General features: G+C 40.5%; 1 protein-coding gene across 1 annotated transcript; it reads left to right on the forward strand.

Moving 5' to 3' along the window:
* Positions 1-21,117: 21,117 nt before the first annotated feature.
* LOC121389258 (histidine-rich glycoprotein-like) lies at positions 21,118-22,152 on the forward strand. The gene has a single exon (XM_041520856.1). It carries the CDS (start codon positions 21,118-21,120, stop codon positions 22,150-22,152), a length of 1,035 nt encoding a protein of 344 aa, XP_041376790.1.
* The last annotated feature ends 44 nt before the right edge of the window (positions 22,153-22,196 follow it).

Raw genomic sequence — 22,196 nt, forward strand, 5'->3', positions numbered from 1 at the left:
AGCACATTGGTTAATTAATAATCGGCTATTAGATGTCAAACATTTGGCAATTCTGACTCGTAATCATCAGAGGGAACTCGCTACATTGTTTCATTAGCAGCAATTGGAGCTTTTATATGTACTTTTCCCACAGACAAGAAAGCACACACCACGGCCTTTGACCAGTTGTGATACACTAGTTTGAAGGAGAAAAACCCCAATCAGTCGAATGGATCTACCGAGGTGGTTCGATCACGCGACGTAAGTACCCGAGATGAACGCTCAACCGACTGAGCTAAATCCCGTCCCCTTTGATTAATTTAACTTGACGCCCATTAGCCGATATTTCCTTTGGTCCTGGGGTGTCGCTAAATATTTATTCATAACAAAATAATCAGTTTGCTCTAGCCGTAAAGTTAAACAAAACAAACTTTAAAGTTTCTCTGTCTAGAGGAAAATGCCCGTTTCAAATAATAACATTGCTTCCATTATTACTGGTTTTCGCATTCCAACTCATTCTTCAGGACTGGTATACATACCAAAGGTTGTGATATTCGTTGGTCTACCACGAGTTTCTTTTATTTTTATTTTATTTTCCTTTCTTTTAGTTTAGTTTAGTTTAGTTTGAAATATTTATTCACACCGGAACATTTATTCACGCATGCGCCTTGACTTGTCGTCTGTGTTCCGAGGCCCAGGCTTCTTACTCTGTATACGCTGTCAATTTAGTTACATAATCTGTGATGTCAAGATCAAGTACAGTATTATTGATACACCAGGGAGGGCAAGGGGCGAGTGTAGGGGGTTACAATGTCGCTATGCTGTGCTGTACTGTGCTGTGCTGTGCTTTCCTTTACTTTGATTTATTTTCACATAAAAAGAGCACTCGTGAAGCGACCTATTCGTTTAAAGGTGTGCGCCATCAGTGTAAAAGTATATGTATAAATATCACAGACCAATACTTAGAGAACCTTCTTCAAACGTTTACGAGACACGTGTGATTGTGTGCCGTAATCGCTACTCACCGGCCTCGGTGGCGTCGTGGTAGGCCATCAGTCTAAAGGCTGGTAGGTACTGGGTTCGGATCCCAGTCGAGGCATGGGATTTTTAATCCAGATACCGACTCCAAACCCTGAGTGAGTGCTCCGCAAGGCTCAATAGGTAGGTGTAAACCACTTGCACCGACCAGTGATCCATAACTGGTTCAACAACGGCTATGGTTTGTGCTATCCTGCCTGTGGGAAGCGCAAATAAAAGATCCCTTGCTGCAAATCGGAAGAGTAGCCCATGTAATGGCGACAGCGGGTTTCCTCTCAAAATCTGTGTGGTCCTTAACCATATGTCTGACGCCATATAACCGTAAATAAAATGTGTTGAGTGCGTCATTAAATAAAACATTTCTTTCTTTCGCCACTCTCGCGAAAATACCTTTATGTCTTAAAACAGTAATAGGGGCCTACACAGCTCAAATATTTATCGTCCAGTGTTTATGTTTGACTGCACCACTAGAACACAAATGTGAATTGGGTTATTGACAGTCCCAAAAATCAGGCTACGTGTCGTAAAACTCATAGGACATTCTGCGGTCCCAATTACCCTACAGAAATATTTATTCACACCAGACCTCTGAAAAGCGGAACATTTATATACGCATGCGCATTGACTTGTCGTCTGTATTCGAGGTCCAGGCTTCCTACTCTTTATAGCTGTCAATTTAGTTACATAATCTGTGATGTCAAGATCAAGTGCAGTATTATTGATACACCGGGGAGGGCGGGGGCGGGGGGGGGGGGGGGGGGGGGGGTGGAGGAGGGTTACAATGTCGACTGTAGCGGAAACGCACGACTGTTGTCTTTAACCTGATGTCAACATTTGCTGTGCTGGGAATATTTGACCAAAAGTCGGCCGTCGGACAGATTAAATTGAAACAAGCGAGTAAAGACGGGAACTGCCGAGCCCGGTTCGTACATACAGAGATGGCCGTGAATCTTCGTCACGCGCCTGGCCGTCGATTGACGACGTCAACGGAGACCGGCAGCGTCACAAGTTCATCACGTCCGTGGGCCTACATTCCAGAAAATAGCTTTTTTTCCCTTAGATATATGTTTATATAAACAAAGTTCTGACATTTCATAAAAGAAACGTTAAGATTCGCTTTTTCCACAATGTGCCGATAAGCGAACTTTATTCTAATATTTCTTTAGTTAAGTGTTCAGAAAGTGCAATGCAGCCAAAACCGAAACGTGTGCCAAACGCAAATCTAATAGGGTAGACCTACGAGAAACGAACTGGGATCTGGCTGTATCTGTAGCGCGGGTTGAAGAACGCGGCGTGGTGCAACAGGAGAATAAAGACCTATGGGATGTACGCTATTTATTATTGCAGGTGGCGCCCTCTGTGTGATCCACGGATGGGGGCAGACAATCTGGTGGTAAAAATAGCACACACTTGTTGTTGGGGCACTCGGAACGAGTTAGAGAGAGATTCCGCGGAGTAGAAAACAATATCGAATTATGTTTTCATCACCACTCGCCGATACCACCCCGTTGTGCGAGGAATGCCGCTGTATGAAATATCACCAAATTAATGACGTGTTTGGCTCGCGGGTGAGGAGATTCTGCGAACACTAACGCGGATATTAGAAGAGTCTTGGTGCTGCCTTCCTTGCATGTTTCTCCTCTTCGTATTGTCAGGAAACACGTGGAGATTCTGTAGTTTTCTCCAGAGCCGCTCCACAAGTGAAATGCTTGGAATCTCTAAAAGATCCGGGTTCTTTTCTCAGTTGAGCATTCCGGCTCGTAGCCGGTTAATATTGGTATCTGTATCAGTGAATAAAACCGCCGGTGGTCCGTCCAGCAAGTGTGTTCGGTACATTTCTTCACAGTGCAGACTGCGATCTTCTTACTTATTGCACTAAAACTGGAGGCTTGTTCAGGAGGCCGACCTCTCGCGATCGCTCGCCTTACTGTTTGCATTTAACGCTAAAGCAATGTAATAAGATGAAAAACAGTCAAATTGTTCGCGAGCGCTCACTTTTCTGAATACAAAACGCTGTTCTATAACACGTACACATGCACACACGCGCACATACACACACATACACAGAGACGCACACACACATATACGCAAATATACTCGCACGCACGCACACACACACACACACACACACACACACACACACACACACACACATAATCATCACCACCACTACTACCACCACCACAATCATCATATTCAGTCAATTCCGATCCATTCGGTTTAATTCAGTCTGTTTTCACCAGTACGTACCTTGGAATACACGAAACACGTCACCGTTCATAGAATGGTGATTCTGGCAGTAATATTGAAAACACTTCCTACAGACCCCTCAGGAGATATAATATAAAAATAATGATAATGATGCTGATGCTGATGCTGATGGTGGTGGTGGTGGTGAATATAGTGACGATGATGATGATGATGCTGATGGTAACGATGATGATGTTGGTGGTGGTAATGATAATGATGATGATGATGGTGTTGGTGATGATGGTGGTGATAATGATGATGATGCTGATGATGAAGATGATGATGATGGTAACGATAATGATAATAATGACGACGACGACGATGATGATGATGATGATGATGATGATTTCCTCCCCTTGTTATGATTCCTGGGACACTCAAAACTTTATTTACGAGGCCTTACGTTTAATCTGGGGTATTTATATTTTGTCACGAGTAACTCACTCGCAGGTGTAAAACACTGATCACGTGTTCTGTATGTCTGTATGCTGTAGAACTCATTTAATCAGAACAATCGCTTACCATTTAAGGTTTTGTTGAAAATAAAATACTGTAATACCTTCAGTTATTCTAAATCCGATTATCGTGTGGTTTACCCAACCTGTGTATGTATATATATACAAACTCTGTCAACAATAGGACGTAGTGCAGTCATGACCTTACAATTAAATCTGGCGGGTTTCGTGAAGAAGACGAGAATTTCAGTGTGTAATCTGTCTATTGTTAAAACCTCCGTAGTTTGAAGAAATAATCTAAATCACTGTTCACAATGATAAAAATAACCGACTTCATCATACACAGCATTCCTCAAATAGTTGACGAAAGAGTGAGTCTCTTACAGGCTGGGGAATCAACGATATTTCTCAAATAGTTGAAGAAAGAGTCTCCTACAGGCGGGGGAATCATAACGATACTTCTCAAATAGTTGAAGAAAGAGTCTCCTACAGGCTGGGGAATCATAACGATATTTCTCAAATAGTTGAAGAAAGAGTCTCCTACAGGCTGGGGAATCATAACGATATTTCTCAAATAGTTGAAGAAAGATTCTCTTATAGGCTGGGGAATCAAAACGATATTTCTCAAATAGTTGAAGAGAGGGTCTCTTACAGGCTGGGGAATCATAACGATATTTCTCAAATAGTTGAAGAAAGAGGATCTTGCAGGCTGGGAATCATAACGATATTTTTCAAATAGTTGAAGAGAGAGTCTCTTACAGGCTGGGAATCATAACGATATTTCTCAAATAGTTGAAGAAAGAGTTTCTTACAGGCTGGGAATCATAACGATATTTCTCAAATAGTTGAAGAAAGAGTTTCTTACAGGCTGGGGAATCATAACGATATTTCTCAAATAGTTGAAGAAAGAATTTCTTACAGGCTGGGAATCATAACGATACTTCTCAAATAGTTGAAGAAAGAGGATCTTGCAGGCTAGGGAATCATAACGATATTTATTACCCATATGGTTAACATTTCTTGGCACATATCAAAGTGATACGTCCCACTAGAGCGCCAAGTGGGACGTATCTTTTCGCGGCGTCATCGATTGGCGCACTACAATCTTAAAGGAACGTCAACCAAACGAGCTGAGTTATATAAATAAAGATCGATTATGGGTAATAAATAGGATATTAAACTCGCTACTATTTCTTATCGTGTTTTTGAGAGAGAGAGAGAGAGAGAGAGAGAGAGAGAGAGAGAGAGAGAGAGAGAGAGAGAGAGAGAGAGAGAGAGAGAGAGAGAGAGAGAGAGAGAGAGAGAGAGAGAGAGACACACACACACACACACACACACACAGACAGACAGACAGACAGAGAAAACAGCTTTAAGACAACCTTGGTCGTTTGAGATATTTACAGAATACATCTTCCTCACGCCACATTATTATTAAATGTATTGTTGTGGCGAACTTCAATCCTGAAACATTTCAGACTAACATCCTGTTTAAAATCGGTTTTCAATGGGAGAGATTATTAAGGGCAGACTCGCTCGTAACTGTAAATATATTACAATGATTATCATACCTGTATCTTCGTTTGGCGGTATCTTAATTAACCGGTGTGTTTGTATACCTCTTTGAATGAAAGATTTAATTTAAAATGTGTTGTGCTCTTAGAAAGGAAGTTGCGCGTTAAGTCGTTAAATAGAAGGTAATCAGTCTTCAGGGGAATATTATTAAGATATGTTAAAGGGAAAAAAAGAAAAACATGGAGCTTAAAAATGTTAGAGATTAGAGAAAAAATACAATGTTGTAACAGATTTTATGGAACGTGCAGTGCTACTAGGTTTTTGATGACCTAGTGACCACGAACGCAGGAGTATGTGTGTGTGGTGGTGGTGGTGGTAGTGGTGGTGGTGGTGTGTGTGTTTGGGGGGGGGGGGTGCATTATTGTTTTCAAGGCAAATACTAGCTTAAAGTGCTAATCCTTTTGTTAGGTTGTATTCTTTTTCATTATTACTGCTTGAGGTTAAAAAGTTTTTAAATTTTTTTTTAACGACACCACTAGAGCTCATTGATTTAATAATCGATCACTGCTTGAATTGTGAGGATCTAGCTCAGTCGGTAGAGCGCTCGCTTAAAGTGCTGGCGCCGTAGGATTCAAACCACCTCAATGAACTCATTTTCTGACTGTGATTTTCCCCCAGTCCCAGCCAGTGCACCACGACTGGTATATATCAGAGGCCGTGGTATGTGATGTCCTGTCTGTCGGGGAAAGTGCATATAACAGCTCACTTGCTGCTAATTGAAAAATGTAGCTGGTTTTATCTAAGAGTACGAGTCACAAATTACCAAATGTTTGACGTTCCATAGCCGAGGATGAATAAATCTGTGTTCTAGTGGTGTCGTTAAACAAAACAAACTGTGATGAAATTGGGTGTTGTGTTATGCTACATATGCGGAAATTAAGGCACCATAAAATAACGTAATCATTCATGACAAATTTTAGGGGCGAGACATAGCCAGTGGTAAAGCGCTCGCTTGATGCGCGATCGGTGTGGGATCGATCCCCGTCAGTGGGCCCATTGGGCTATTTCTCGCTCCAGCCAGTCCCCCACGACTGGTACATCAAGGGCCGTTGTATGTGCTATCTTGTCTATGGAATGGTGCATATAAAATATCCCTTGCTGCCAATCGAAAAGAGTAGCCCATGGATTGGCGACAGCGCGTTTCCTCCTTTAATATCCGTGTTGTCCATAACCATATGTCTGACGCCATATAACCGTAAATAAAATGTGTTGAGTGCGTCGTTAAATAAAACATTTCCTTCCTTTCCTTCTTTCAGGACAAATTATTTCCGAAAAGACAGAAAATAAAAATAAAAATAGTATGAGCAAAATCGCTGCAGGGTGTTGTCAGTGCAAGCGCACTATAGGGGCTAGAAAATCGTTGGACAGTTGACAAGGAATAAATATATGATGTCCTTCATAAACACTGTTTAGAGTAAAAAAATAGATGAAGAAATAGTTTCGTTATGTTCATGATATTTGGGGATTTTGGACGTATGGTGAGGAAAAACCTGGAAATGTTTTTTTATTATGTAAATATATTGCAGAATCGAAGTTGACTCGCCATTGTCTAAAGAAGAAACCTTGAATCTCAAAATGATCACACACACCTATCACATGGCAAACTCTCAATGGATTTGTGTACAGTATAAACCGACAAGCATTTCTATCTTCACTGCAAATCCCACTCCCGGCAAAAGTCACTCGGCTTATGCATAACTCTTTTATGTTGGAGGTAAGAAGTAGATCTGTGACCGAACAAGTAGTAATTCGAATATTAGCGTCATCTTCTTGGGTTTTTTTTCTGTTATCATAAAATACACAGCATTCATTTTTATTGTTTTTGCTGTATAATAAATTAAGAACAGGAACAAGAACGATTTCATTGCAGGGTATTCGATGTTTGAAATAATTGTTTATTATAGACTTTCTGAATAAGAAAGAAGAAATGTTTTTTGAATGTTTGAGAAGACATCCAAAGTTAAGGGCTAATCTTTTATTAGCTAATAGCAAGAGATCTTTCATATGGAGTGTCTTACAAAAGAAAGGAAGGAAAGTTTTATTTAACACATTTAATGATGGACTCAACACGTTCGTAGGGGTGGGATTTAACTCAGTCGGTTGAGTGCTCGCTTGACGTGCTTGCGTCCCAGGATCAAATCACCTCGGTGGATCCATTTAGCTGATTTTTTTTTTTTTCTCGTTACAACCAGTGCACCGCAACTGGACAAAGGCCGTGGTATGTGTTTTCCTGTTTGTGGGAAAGTGTATATAAAAGATACCTTGCTGCATTAGAAAACATTCCTTTGATGACTAAGAGTCAGAATTACCAAATGTTTGACATCCAATAGCCGATGATTAATTAATCGATGTGCTCCAATGGTGTCGTTAAACAAAACAAAACAACACGTTTGTAGTTATGGTTATATGGCGTTGGACATAATATAGTTAAGGACCACACATATAATGAAAGAAAAAAGAAACAAATGTTTTATTTAACGACGCACTCAACACATTTTATTTACGGTTATATGGCGTCAGACATATGGTTATGGACCACACAGATTTTGAGAGGAAACCCGCTGTCGCCACTACATGGGCTACTCTTCCGATTAGCAGCAAGGGATCTTTTATTTGCGCTTCCCACAGGCAGGATAGCACAAACCATGGCCTTTGTTGAACCAGTTATGGATCACTGGTTGGTGCAAGTGGTTTACACCCACCCACTGAGCCTTGCGGAGCACTCACTCAGGGTTTGGAGTCGGTATCTGGATTAAAAATCCCATGCCTCGACTGGGATCCGAACCCAGTACCTACCAGCCAGTAGACCGATGGCCTGCCACGACGCCACCGAGGCCGGTACACATATAATGAGACAGGAAACGTGCTGCCGCCATTTAATGAGCTACTCTTTACCAGCAAGGGGTCTTTCATATGCACCATCCCACTGACAGGATATCACATACCATGGCCTTTAATATGCCAGTCATGGTGCACTAGCTGAAACGAGAAATAACCTAAAGATGGGGATCGATCCTAGACAGACCGCTTTACCACTGGGCTACGTTCTAAGAAAAGGAAGGAAGGAAGGAAGGAAATGTTTTATTTAACGATGTACTCAACACATTTTATTTACTGTTATATGGCGTCAGACATATGGTTAAAGACCACACAGATATATATAGAGACGAAACCTGTTGTCGCCACTTCATGGGCTACTCTTTCCGATCAGCAGCTAGGGATATTTTATATGCACCATCCCACAGACATGATACTACATACCACGGCCTTTGTTACACCAGTCGTGGAACACTGGCTGGAACGAGAAATAGGCCAATGGGGCCACCGACGGGGATCGATCCTAAACCGACTGCCCATCAGGCTAGCGCTTTACCACTGGGCTACGTTCCTAGAAAAGTGAATGTCACCGTGATCGGGACTAAAAAATAAATCACTGGTCAAGATGAAGATTCGCCTTACAATCCATCGCCCCTCGCGCTAGCGCCATAACCACTGGACTACTCAGAGGTAATTAGGTGCACGTCAAACCGGTGCGCATTACAGGAATACGTGCACGACCTTTGGGATATAATTAAATTGAAAACATGATATTTTCCATGAATGTAGTGGCATGTAATTCAACCATGTAATAAATTTCAAGAATGCTTAATAACAATACTATCTGGTTTGACGCTTTATTTTACTTCTACACAAGGTCGCGCGTATTGCAATTGTATCCACGCACTCGAATTTCATTTGACACATTCTTTGTTACCAACCATCGTAAGTTGAAGTATATTTATACAGGAATATACTTACCATTGTACGTCACAGTCACATGGTACTGCAGATGCCGTAACCAGGTCGTGGCTATTAATGCTGGGGCCGAACATTCAACCCAGGTACGTCTTTTGGCACGGACACTGTATACCGTAGTTGTAATCTGAGTAAAGTGACACCTCCCCTTAGAATGACATTACCATGACACTTCAGTTTTTTAACAATACGACCAGAGAATGCACAAGCAAAACCATTTGATTCATAAACCGTGCAATGCTTCAATCATACCTAAAATATGAACAAGCATTTTATCTCTGTATGGAAACCACCACTTCTTCGCAAAGACCAAATTATAGGCCCCTGGCGGGTGCCACCAATGAAGTAAGGTATGCTCATAGTTCACGAACACCTGATATCCCTATGTTGATAATGATTCAAGAGGTGCATGCCATCACAACTGTTGATGTGTGCTTGGGTCATTCTCCTATTGCGTCACCCACCCCTACAATTGATAAAAGTGTGAATACTGAAATAAACAGCACTTAAATAATTTAATTAGAAACACAAAAGAACAAAGGCACCTGAAATTATGATTTCTCGCTCTAGCCAGGCCACCACGACTGGTACATTAAAGGCTTTGGTATGTGCTATCCTGTCTGTGTGATGGTGCATATAAAAGAGCCCTTGCTGCTAATCGAAAGGAGTAGCCCATGAAGTGGCGACAGCGGGTTTCCTCCCTCAATATCTGTGTGTTCTTAACCATATGTATAAAGCCAACCGTAAATAAAATGTGTTGAGTGCGTCGTTAAATAAAACATTTACTTCCTGAAATTATGAACAAATCCTTGAATCAGTAGGATGAAAAACCACAAATTGCCATTTTACAAAATCAGGGCCACAAAACTGAACCTAAATATAAAAAGAAACCCCACCTAAAACTGATTTCATTCTGCATTTTATAGCAATCGGTGAATTGATAAAGACTTCAAGATGGAATACATGTTTTCTCAGGCTAAAATTACGCTTGTGGTTTATTTTGCAAGATTATCCTTGTGTGTTACTCATTTTATAATAAACAAGTCAACACTGTAACACCGGCCTCGGTGGCGCAGTGGTTAAGCCATCAGACTACAGGCTGGTAGGTACAGAGTTCGCAACCCCGTACCTGCTCCAACCCAGAGCGAACTCTTAAGGGCTCAATGGGTAGGTGTAAGGCCACTACACCCTCTTCTCTCTCACTAACCACTAACCAACTAACAACTAACCCACTGTCCTAGACAAACAGCCCAGATAGCTGAAATGTGTGCCCAGGACAGCGTGCTTGAACCTTAATTGGATATAAGCACGAAAATAAGTTGAAATGAATGAATACTATAACACCAGGCAACACACTTAGTCTTTGATGTATATAATGACAAACTAAGACATATTCAACATGATGCCATCCAAGGCGAGGAAAAGACAATCTCGTCAAGAGATAACAACGAACAGTGCCTTCAGTTTGAGTTTTCTACAACTGGTCAGACAAAACGGGGATGGGTCACTGGTATGTGTATTCTTTGTCAACACTGTAACGGGAATAATTAATATACTGAGGTATTAAAGGGACATTCCTGAATTTGCTGCATTGTAAGATGTTTTAAAGGGAAATGCCTGAGTTTGCTGCATTGTAAGATGTTTTAAAGGGACATTCCTGACTTTGCTGCATTGTAAGATGTTTTAAAGGGACATTCCTGAGTTTGCTGCATTGTGAGATGAATTTGATTCATTCAAGATTCATCCTAAATAGATGTTTCAAAGATAGCATTGCAATTCCACATAGCTTATCTATAATAATGAGGAGAATCTGAACGACATCGTATAGGTTTTTATTATTATTATTATTATTATTATTGTAACGGTAAACACCGTAACATTTTGTTGTTATGATTGTGATCAAGTGTCTAAATAACCATATGGTCGACATGAAATAGCATTAAAATATGCTTAGATATCGCTAACGAATATTCCTTTGCACAACTATTGTCTTAGCTCTTTAATTGTGTGAACATGTAAATTGTATCCAACATTCTATGTGTTTGTGTCCCTTGTTAAAACAATGAATGAATGAATGAATGAATGAATGAATGTTTAATGACATCCCAGCAGAAAAATGCACATCGGCTATTGTGTGTTAAAACAACTGAAATATGTTCATGCAGTTTTGCTCTTCGGTGGACTACTAAAAAAGATGAATCAGTATATACTCATCAAAATTAAAATATTTCAGTTTTTATTGAACGGTAAAAAACAAAGTATGTCAACACCGTAACATGTTGTCATTGCGAAGTTCATAAAAATATGATGTTCCGTTAAATAGATACGAAATAACTTTGAAATGTGCAGAGGTGTCGTTAAATATTAATTGTGTATCCTATTGTCTTTGCCGTTGTAATTGGATGAACGTGTAATTATTAAAAACTTCTGATTTTTGTAGGAACTGGAAGATTTTTTTGTGCTCCCTTTAACATATAGCTCAAGTATTATTCTACTATTTTACAGTTTGATAAGCATTCAGAATGATGAATCAATTAATGACCATAATATATAAAACATTTTAATATTTATTAATCGTAATTATAAATTTTGGTAAATATACGTCACAGTGAACAACCAACTTTTACAATACGTTTAAAACATATTCAGACTGCCTTATCCTCTTATAGCCATTCACTCCGTTTACTATACACCTACCACTCGCACATACCTATTCAATTACCCTATCACACACCTTTAACTTGCAACACTGAACACGCCGAGAACGAAATAAAGCGATACGTCATAACGATGAGGTATCGCTGCTGACATAAGTCAGTTCACGTGACTCCTTTGAAGTCAACACCGTAACAGCTTTTTTTTTGGGGGGTAAATTGTTACTATCCCATTGAACTGTCGTATTCAGAAAATTCATATTTTGTAAGAATAGGCACTATAGAATTACATGAATTCTCAAGAGTTTGGTCCATTGAAATCATCAAAGGAGAGAATATAAAACAAAATCTGACCTAAGATAACACGAGTGAGTACGAACGAGAGTCCAAGACAAGCAAGAAGGAAGAATGGAAATGTTTTATTTAACGACGCACTCAACACATTTTATTTACGGTTATATGGCGTCGGATATATGGTTACGGATCACACAGATATTGAGAGAGGAAACCCGCTGTTGCCACTTCAAGGGCTACTCTTTTCGATTAGCAGCAAGGGATCCTTTATATGTTCCATCCCACAGACAGGATAGTACATACCACGGCCTTTGATGTTCCAATTGTGGTGCACTGGCTGGAGCGAGAAATAGCCCAGTGGGCCCACTGACGGGGATCGATCCAAAACCGATCGCGCATCAAGCGAGCGCTTTACCACTGGGTTATGTCTTGCCCCAAAGACAAGCAAGATGATGAAAACCCTCATAAAAATGTTACTTTCCCGTATTAGGTATCAGTGGCATTATTTGTAACTCAAAGACAATGTTTTGTGGAATTTTGATTCACTGTCTTTGATTATTCACCTATTACTTGAAATGTTTCGATGTCCCATTTGTATACGGTGTTGACCAATTAACAGGAAAATGTTGAGACAAAATAAAAAACCATATGTAAAGATCGCCGCTTGACCCTGAAAGGCATTCACCTGATCCCAAAAATAAAGCATCAAATTTTCAAAAACATTGGGCCAAATTTACGAAGTCTGTTTTTTATACACGCAGTTGTTTAAGCGTTGTAAATGTATGTAGTTACACGCGTGTAAGTCATAAAGAGGCTTTATAAATTCAGCCTTTTTTTTTTATCCCACTACCCTCTTTCGTTTCTGTCCATTGAATTCCATCTCATTTCTTCCCGATCTGGCAACTCCTCTTATCTTTCAACTTCTTTCGCTGTCCACCTCCACATCCCAGTCCTTGTGTCTCCAAGCGCGGCCAATTTTACAAGAGCTCTACATGCAAAGTGACACACTATTTGTGACACACTATTAGAATCCCCTGTGCGTGCTGTAACCTCACCGTGGTGCAGGGGTGTAACATTCTCTTTGAGAATGGCCAATACAGCACAAATCCCCTTGTTTTCTTCGAGATACAATTAAAATTTTGAATAAAAGTCAGTATCTATCTGTGATATTTGTATTTTTGCACAATTGTTTACACTGAATATTTTTTTAAATCTTGGATTTTTGTATTGATGTTGATCACCACTTTATTTATTTGCATTACCATAGTTTGACACCCAATAGCCGATGTATTTTTCGTGCTGGGGTGTAATTAAACATTCATTCATTCATTCACTATTAGAATGGCCCACTGGTACGTTCAGCTAGCCGATTGTCGCTAACGCTTGCTACACTGGTTTTCACGCTACCGAACGACCAATTTGGGAGCCAGTTAAAATTAGGTAGAGTAAGGTGTGGGACATTTCAGCTTTAACATCGATATGGGTGGTATTCCGCAGGTGCGAACACGCTTTGCATCGGCAGTTTCCGGAAAACGTAATGTAGAAAATGACGATTATTCACACGAACCTACACAAGGCTGACTGACCCCCACCGGAGTGGATCACACTTTGGCCACCGTAAGTCTCGAAAATCACGCGAACTCGGAATAAAACTTTCCTAGCTCGGTATTCACGTGAACGCTACGCCTGTCTGCACCTTGGACTGTTGGCAGTTCCTCTATATCCGGTTTCATTGCAGGATGAGTGTGTATCAGTCTATTGTGTCATATCCACTGTTCGAACAAGCTCTGGCTTCCTGTATAGCTTATGTTCTGTTCTGACCGGAATCGTGAAAGCTTACCGTCGTAAATTAACGACTGTCACTGCACGAATACAGCTCAAAACATCGTGCTAGAAAATTACTTGCGAATCACTGATTTACCCAATACAAGTTCGTCGCTTTACTTTGAACACGTGCATAGTATTCTTTAGTAAACTGTGTAAGACTATGTTGTAACAAGGTTTGTTACGGGGTGGTAGCAATTTTACATTATTTAACCCCCTCCCCACAAAAAAACAAAACAAACAACAACACACAAACAAAACAACAAAAATAAACAAACAAAACGTAGGGCCGCAATACAAAAAAAGTTAGCTATTTTGTCCCGGGTCAGGCCATTGGCTATCCAGAGACCGGACCCGGGACAGACATGCTCGAAACTCCAGTGGTATATGAGCATGTTAATACATACTGGCTTGGCTTTTTTAACGACACCACTAGAGCACATCGGCTATTGGGTGTGAAACATTTGGTAATTTTAACATATAATCTTAGACCGGAAACCCGCTACATTGTTTTGTTAGTAGCAAGGAATCCTTTACATGCACCATCCCACAGACAGGACAGCACATAGCCTTTGATATACCAGTCGTGGTGCACTGGCTAGAACGAGAAATAGCTCAATGTGCGGGCGGCAATTAATGTATAGGATACGTCGCCGGTTCTCGCTAACGTGCTGGGCGCAATGAACTGATCTCTCGCAACTATACGATATCGCAGGGCAAGACAAAATGACTTGCGAGGACGATGCGAAGAGAGCTGAATAATTATTAATTGGACCCTGACTGGTTGATGACTTCGTATCGTCTATAATCGTATCGCACGTATTAATCACACGTTACGATTCCTTTGGACATCGTATAAAAGTATCAAGCCGTATCGTAGAAAATACGCACCTTCTCAGGACAACTTATTGTGAGAATCTTTCCACTCAACAGAACGTAGGGTTTTGGATGTAATAAGTTCAATGTGTAATAGTTGCAATTGCTAGATCTTGATAAGTTTACGTGTATGTATTTATTTATTATAAATAACAACAAATAATCGACTCCACTCATAATCTTCAAAATTGTATCAGAAATGTGTTTGCACGCCGTGTAAATATCTTCGCGTTCAGTATCACTATTTTCCTGTCTTAAATCTCAAGAAATCATTGAATTAACCAAATATGAGAAATTGATTGTCAGGAGCTAGCTGGAGCATCAGCGACAGATGAGTTGAACAAAGACAGAAAGCTTCACGGCAACATCCGCTTGACATGACGTAATAATGTTACGAAGTATTCGCCTGAAACAAACGAAGCCAGTTCTGTCGGACGTACTCTGGAGATTATCCGATAAAAAACATTTCTACTATTAAACTGAATTACTTCGCAGTAATTTTATTGGGTATGTAGTTGAAGGTATAAAGTTTATATTTTAAACGTTAATTTTGAAAAATGACGTGAAATAACTTTGAAACAGCATCTTTAACATCACCGGAGACCAATCGAATTTAAAGTCTCATCGATACAATGCACAAGCAATGTTTGGGAAGCTATGAGACATATTTCTGTAGCATCTTCGAAAAAGTGTGAAAATTTCCCTATTAAGTTCATCGAAACCTATACCGTAGTCTGATATAGTATTACAAAAAAAATAGTGCACGCGTATCTGTGTACTTCACACCTATGTCAGTACTAAATACGACACTGCACGTGTATCTGTGTACTTCACACCTATGTTAGTACTAAATACGACACTGCACGTGTATCTGTGTACTAAATACGACACTGCACGTGTATATGTGTACTTCACACCTATGTTAGTACTAAATACGACACTGCACGTGTATCTGTGTACTTCACACCTATGTTAGTACTAAATACGACACTGCACGTGTATCTGTGTACTTCACCTATGTCAATACGACAGTGCACGTGTATCTGTGTACTTCACACCTATGTTAGTACTAAATACGACACTGCACGTGTATCTGTGTACTTCACCTATGTGAATACGACAGTGCACGTGTATCTGTGTACTTCACACCTATGTTAGTACTAAATACGACACTGCACGTGTATCTGTGTACTTCACCTATGTTAATACGACACTGCACGTGTATCTGTGTACTTCACACCTATGTGTGTACTAAATACGACACTGCACGTGTATCTGTGTACTTCACCTATGTCAATACGACAGTGCACGTGTATCTGTGTACTTCACACCTATGTTAGTACTAAATACGACACTGCACGTGCATGGGCGGATCCAAGGGGGGGGACCAGGGGGACGCGTCCCCCCCAAAAATTGTTCAAGTGCCCTCAAAATGTCCAAGTGCCCTTTTTGTTTGTAGAATTTTTTTTTTTTTAAGTAAACAATAATTATATTGTAGATAAATGAAATCAAGATTTTCGTGTACATGCGCAAGCTTGCAGATATGTGTCTGTGTTATTGAGTCTCAATGGGGCCCCATTGAGGTTCTAACGCGAGTGACGCCAATTTACTTCATTATTGCTAGTATATTATGACGTAGAACTGTAGGAATTCATATTAATTGTAAATATCAAAACTTGTAGTAAGGTGCCCTTTTGACGAGTCAATGTGCCCTTCTTTTTTGGTCCCCCCCTAAAAATATTTCCTGGATCCGCCCATGACGTGTATCTGTGTACTTCACACCTATGTTAGTACTAAATACGACACTGCACGTGTATCTGTGTACTTCACCTATGTCAATACGACAGTGCACGTGTATCTGTGTACTTCACACCTATGTTAGTACTAAATACGACACTGCACGTGTATCTGTGTACTTCACCTATGTTAATACGACACTGCACGTGTATCTGTGTACTTCACACCTATGTTTGTACTAAATACGACAGTGCACGTGTATCTGTGTACTTCACACCTATGTTTGTACTAAATACGACACTGCACCAATCTTATGATGTGCACTGCGCGACTCGCGTGTTCGCGGACAAGTTAAGCCGATCTCGGGATATCGGCTTATTGGGTAGTTCTCATTTAACCTCGACTTTTCACTAATTGGTTTTTCATCACCAGAACAAACACAAAATATAGTACTTGTCTTATTATGGACACATAACATTATATTAAAAGCTGCATTACACCGAATAATAATTATTAGAACCACTGCTGATAATTTTTTAATAACGCTTTTAATAATATTTTGTATGATATTTAGTAACACAGTGTCAGTTGGCAGGATTTGAACTTACTGCACTGACTTGCATGACTCACAGGACATGTGTCAGTCCAGGGACCAACTTTTCTAAACGACGTGAGCCCCGTTTACACGTAAACATAAATCTCCGACTGGAACACCATTTCTGTCAGTACGATTAGTAGGCCTATAAATAAGACATTTTGAAAGACATGTAAATCATGTTGTCTCCTCCTTCCTGTAGTTTGTCTTTCGTAAAACTTTAAACTTTTATGTGAAATAAATTTCAAAATAGTCAAACCCTCCCCACTCCCTCAGGTGTCAAACGACTAACCGTATAGGTAAACGTGTTGGCCCGAATTTCTTATTCACCTACGCACCTGTAACTTGATTATATTTACGATGCTTAAACACCTGCGTTTAACTGAAACAGGCTTCGATAATTCGACCCACGATATTTTGTGAAATTCGCCCCTGGACGTTAAAGGGCCATTCCTGAGTTTGCTGCATTGTAAGATGTGTCCAACTAATACAATATTTCTACGATTAAACTTTCATATTAAACATATTTTCTTGTTTAGAATATCAGTGTCTGTATATTCAATGTGTTTCTGGTTGTCTTAATATTGGACCATTGGACCATCTACATATATGGAAGCCGTGTTGATCGTAGTTAGATACGAGTGATGTCAAAATTCTCGATTCGAAAGTGATGTTTATAAAACCGTGTGTCAAATGACAATTAACACATTTCAAGAATGTTATGTTTCATCCTCTATTATTTTCCTTTCTTTTCTTTTTCTTTGCTGTATTTTATTATTATACCCTCCTTCACCCCCCCCCCCCCCCCCCCCCCCCCCCGGAAATGGGAATATTTTTTTTTCTTCTTTTTTTCCCCATTGCAATCTGCAAAGGTTTCAACCTGTAGCGTGTATTGCAGAACTAACTTAAACTATATGAATTTATTCAAGTGTTTTCCTATTATCAACCCGTAAATTAATCAAGGTGGTGTTATTTCTATTTCTTACTGCGCCGAGCCCGGCCCGTGGTCAGGGGTAATCAGATCGCACCCAGTTGGCCCGACCATTATGTTTACACCACAGCGCCACCTGGTATTGTTATTGTCTCGTCCCCGCTACACTGGTTCTAGGTGGGATTGCTGCGATTATTCCGATACTTGGTAACAACCACGTAAATGGTGCTCTTCAGGTGCTCGGTGTAATTAGTGCAGTTTTCGTGCGGTCCCGCTCTACTTCGCCGTTATTCCGGCGAGGCTGGGGTCACTGGGTGCAAACAGCCCCCATAAAACATGCACTAGTAAGCGTGGAATGTCGAGATACACCTTGTTCTTCCCCGGGCTTAGCTTTTCGTTGTTGATAATGAATTTTTAAAACCTCATTAACACCTAAGGTTACAACACAGCGGCAATACAAGTCAATTTTTATTTTATTTAACGACAGTACTAGAGTACATTGATTAATTAATCACTGGCGGTCAAACACTTCATAATTTTATGGCTGGGTTTTCAGTTTTAGTTTATTTTGTTTAACGACTGCGCTAGAGTACATTAATTAATTAATTAATTAATCATCGGCTAAAGATGGTCAAAACTTTTATTACTTTAATGCTTTCTTCAGCGGTTATAATTTTGAACGCCTACACACGAGCTTTATTGAATACTTCTGTAAATGAACTGTAAATGGTAATTGTAGACGTATTCTGTGAGAACATTCAAATTTTAATTACTTTGAACAGGTGGCAGAATATAAAACCAATAAATGACACGTGAAAGTGAATTTAATTTACATTTGTGCATAATACACGAATCCGTTTTCAGAATTTAATTTTACAACTCTGTCTTTGTCTGTCTGTCTGTCTTTCTGTCTGTCTGTGTCTGTTTGTCTGTATCTCCAAAATTCATCTACAATATTTCACAAAATATTAATATATAAATAAATGATAATATTGCATTATTAGCTTTTCCTTCCATTTTAAAATAGCAACATAATGGATTTCTAAAATTACATAAATAATTTAAACGTACTTTATGCAGAATTATTTTTAAATTAGACCCGATTTTAGTGATAAAATATGTTTTCTTGGTTTTTGTTTTTTTTCGTTAAAGGCACTGTTCCGAGTTTGTTACTATTGTTAAGATGTTGCCGACTAACAGAGACGTTTTAATGACTAAAGTGACATAGTAAAAAAACGTTTTACTGCATAAAATATCAGTGGCTGTTTTTATGCCCTGATATATATTTTTCGTAGGTGCGACATTATTGTTAGACTAAATTCAGTTTGGGGAACTTACAAACATCAGAACGACCAGAATCACATTGAATATACAGACACTGACATATTTAAACAACAAACTGTATTTAGTCGGGGGCGAGATTTAGCTCAGTCGGTTGAGTGCTCGCTTGAGGTGCTTGCGTCGTAGGATCGAACCACCTCGGTGGATCCATTCAGCTCACTGGGGTTTTTCTCGTTCCAACCAGTGCACCACAACTGGACAAATACCGTGGTATGTGTTTTCCTGTCTGTGGGGAAAGTGCATATAAAAGATCCCTTCCTGCATTAGAAAAAAATGTAGCGGGTTTCCTCTAATGACTACAAGTCAGAATTACCAAATGTTTGACATCCAATAGCCGATGATTAATGAATCGATGTGCTCTAGTGGTGTCGTTAAATAAAACAAACTGCTTCTCTTTTTTTTGTATTTAGCATGTAACTTTTGTGGTTAAACTATTTTAATAGTCGGAAACTTCTTACAGTGACAAGCAAATTCAGGACAGTCCCTTTTATGTGTGTGGGGGTGGTGGGGTGGCGATGGGGTATGGTGAGTTGTTCTTTAAGGTGCTGCTGCTGATCATCATAATAATGACGACGACGATGTTTTCTGTGGTTGTTTTCGCCTTTCATTGTTTTATTATCTTCTAGGTAATTCTCTCCAGTGTTGCGTTCGAGATCTTATTCACATCTAGATTATGTATATTTAGTCACGCCGTCTATAGAAACCTTTCTGACACTTGGGCACGTAAAGGTGGTTTGGCAACAGGTACATTCGATGGGGGGGGGGGGGGGGGGGGGGGGTAGTGAGAATTCGTGGCATTAACCGCACACCTGTGTCTCGTATTAAGCTTGGAATGTGTCAAAGAAACGTGCCAAGTATTCCTGTACAATCTGATAACCGAACAAATGATCTGTACGAAAAGAGAAAAAAACACCCGCTCGCCATGAAGATAACACTGACTGGAAATCCATATTGGTTGATTGGTGTGACAGAGAGTGGAAAGGGGAGTTTATCTCTACACGAAACACCAGCACCATTTAAACAACGGCTATATCTACACGAAACACCAGCACCCTTTAAACCACGGCTACTTCTACACGAAACACCAACACCTTTAAACCACGGCTACTTCTACACGAAACACCAGCCTCCCTTAAACCACGGCTACTTCTACACGAAACACCAGCACCCTTTAAACCATGGCTACTTCTACACGAAACACCAGCCTCCCTTAAACCACGGCTACTTCTACACGAAACACCAGCACCCTTTAAACCACGGCTACTTCTACACGAAACGCCAACACCCTTTAAACCACGGCTACTTCTACATGAAACACCAGCACCCTTTAAACCACGGCTACTTCTACACGAAACACCAACACCCTTTAAACCACGGCTACTTCTACACGAAACACCAGCACCCTTTAAACCACGGCTACTTCTACACGAAACACCAACACCCTTTAAACCACGGCTACTTCTACATGAAACACCAGCACCCTTTAAACCATGGCTACTTCTACACGAAACACCAACACCCTTTAAACCACGGCTACTTCTACATGAAACACCAGCACCCTTTAAACCACGGCTACTTCTACATGAAACACCAACACCTTTAAACCACGGCTACTTCTACACGAAACACCAGCACCATTTAAACCACGGCTACTTCTACACGAAACACCAACACCCTTTAAACCATGGCTACTTCTACACGAAACACCAACACCCTTTAAACCACGGCTACTTCTACACGAAACACCAACACCCTTTAAACCACGGCTACTTCTACATGAAACACCAGCACCCTTTAAACCACGGCTACTTCTACACGAAACACGAGCACCCTTTAAACCACTGCTACTTCTACACGAAACACCAGCACCCTTTAAACCACGGCTACTTCTACACGAAACACCAACACCCTTTAACCCACGGCCACTTCTACACGAAACACCAACACCCTTTAAACCACGGCTACTTCTACACGAAACACCAGCACCCTTTAAACCACGGCTACTTCTACACGAAACACCAGCACCCTTTAAACCACGGCTACTTCTACACGAAACACCAACACCCTTTAAACCACGGCTACTTCTACATGAAACACCAGCACCCTTTAAAACACGGCTACTTCTACACGAAACATCAGCACCCTTTAAACCACGGCTATTTCTACACGAAACACCAGCCTCCCTTTAAACCACGGCTACTTCTACACGAAACACCAGCACCCTTTAAACCATGGCTACTTCTACACGAAACACCAGCCTCCTTTAAACCATGGCTACTTCTACACGAAACACCAGCCTCCCTTAAACCACGGCTACTTCTACATGAAACACCAGCACCCTTTAAACCACGGCTACTTCTACACGAAACACCAGCACCCTTTAAACCACGGCTACTTCTACATGAAACACCAACACCTTTAAACCACGGCTACTTCTACACGAAACACCAGCACCCTTTAAACCACGGCTACTTCTACACGAAACACCAGCACCCTTTAAACCACGGCTACTTCTACACGAAACACCAGCACCCTTTAAACCACGGCTACTTCTACACGAAACACCAACACCCTTTAACCCACGGCCACTTCTACACGAAACACCAACACCCTTTAAACCACGGCCACTTCTACACGAAACACCAACACCCTTTAAACCACGGCTACTTCTACATGAAACACCAGCACCCTTTAAACCACGGCTACTTCTACACGAAACGCCAACACCCTTTAAACCACGGCTACTTCTACATGAAACACCAGCACCCTTTAAACCACGGCTACTTCTACATGAAACACCAACACCTTTAAACCACGGCTACTTCTACACGAAACACCAGCACCATTTAAACCAC

The sequence above is a fragment of the Gigantopelta aegis genome, chromosome 14, assembly GCF_016097555.1.
Source record: "Gigantopelta aegis isolate Gae_Host chromosome 14, Gae_host_genome, whole genome shotgun sequence".
Taxonomy (NCBI): Eukaryota; Metazoa; Mollusca; class Gastropoda; order Neomphalida; family Peltospiridae; genus Gigantopelta; species Gigantopelta aegis.

Excerpts from the sequence above, each read along its gene's own strand:
- LOC121389258 (XM_041520856.1), top strand. The coding sequence starts at position 21,118 with ATGAAACACCAGCACCCTTTAAACCACGGCTACTTCTACACGAAACAC.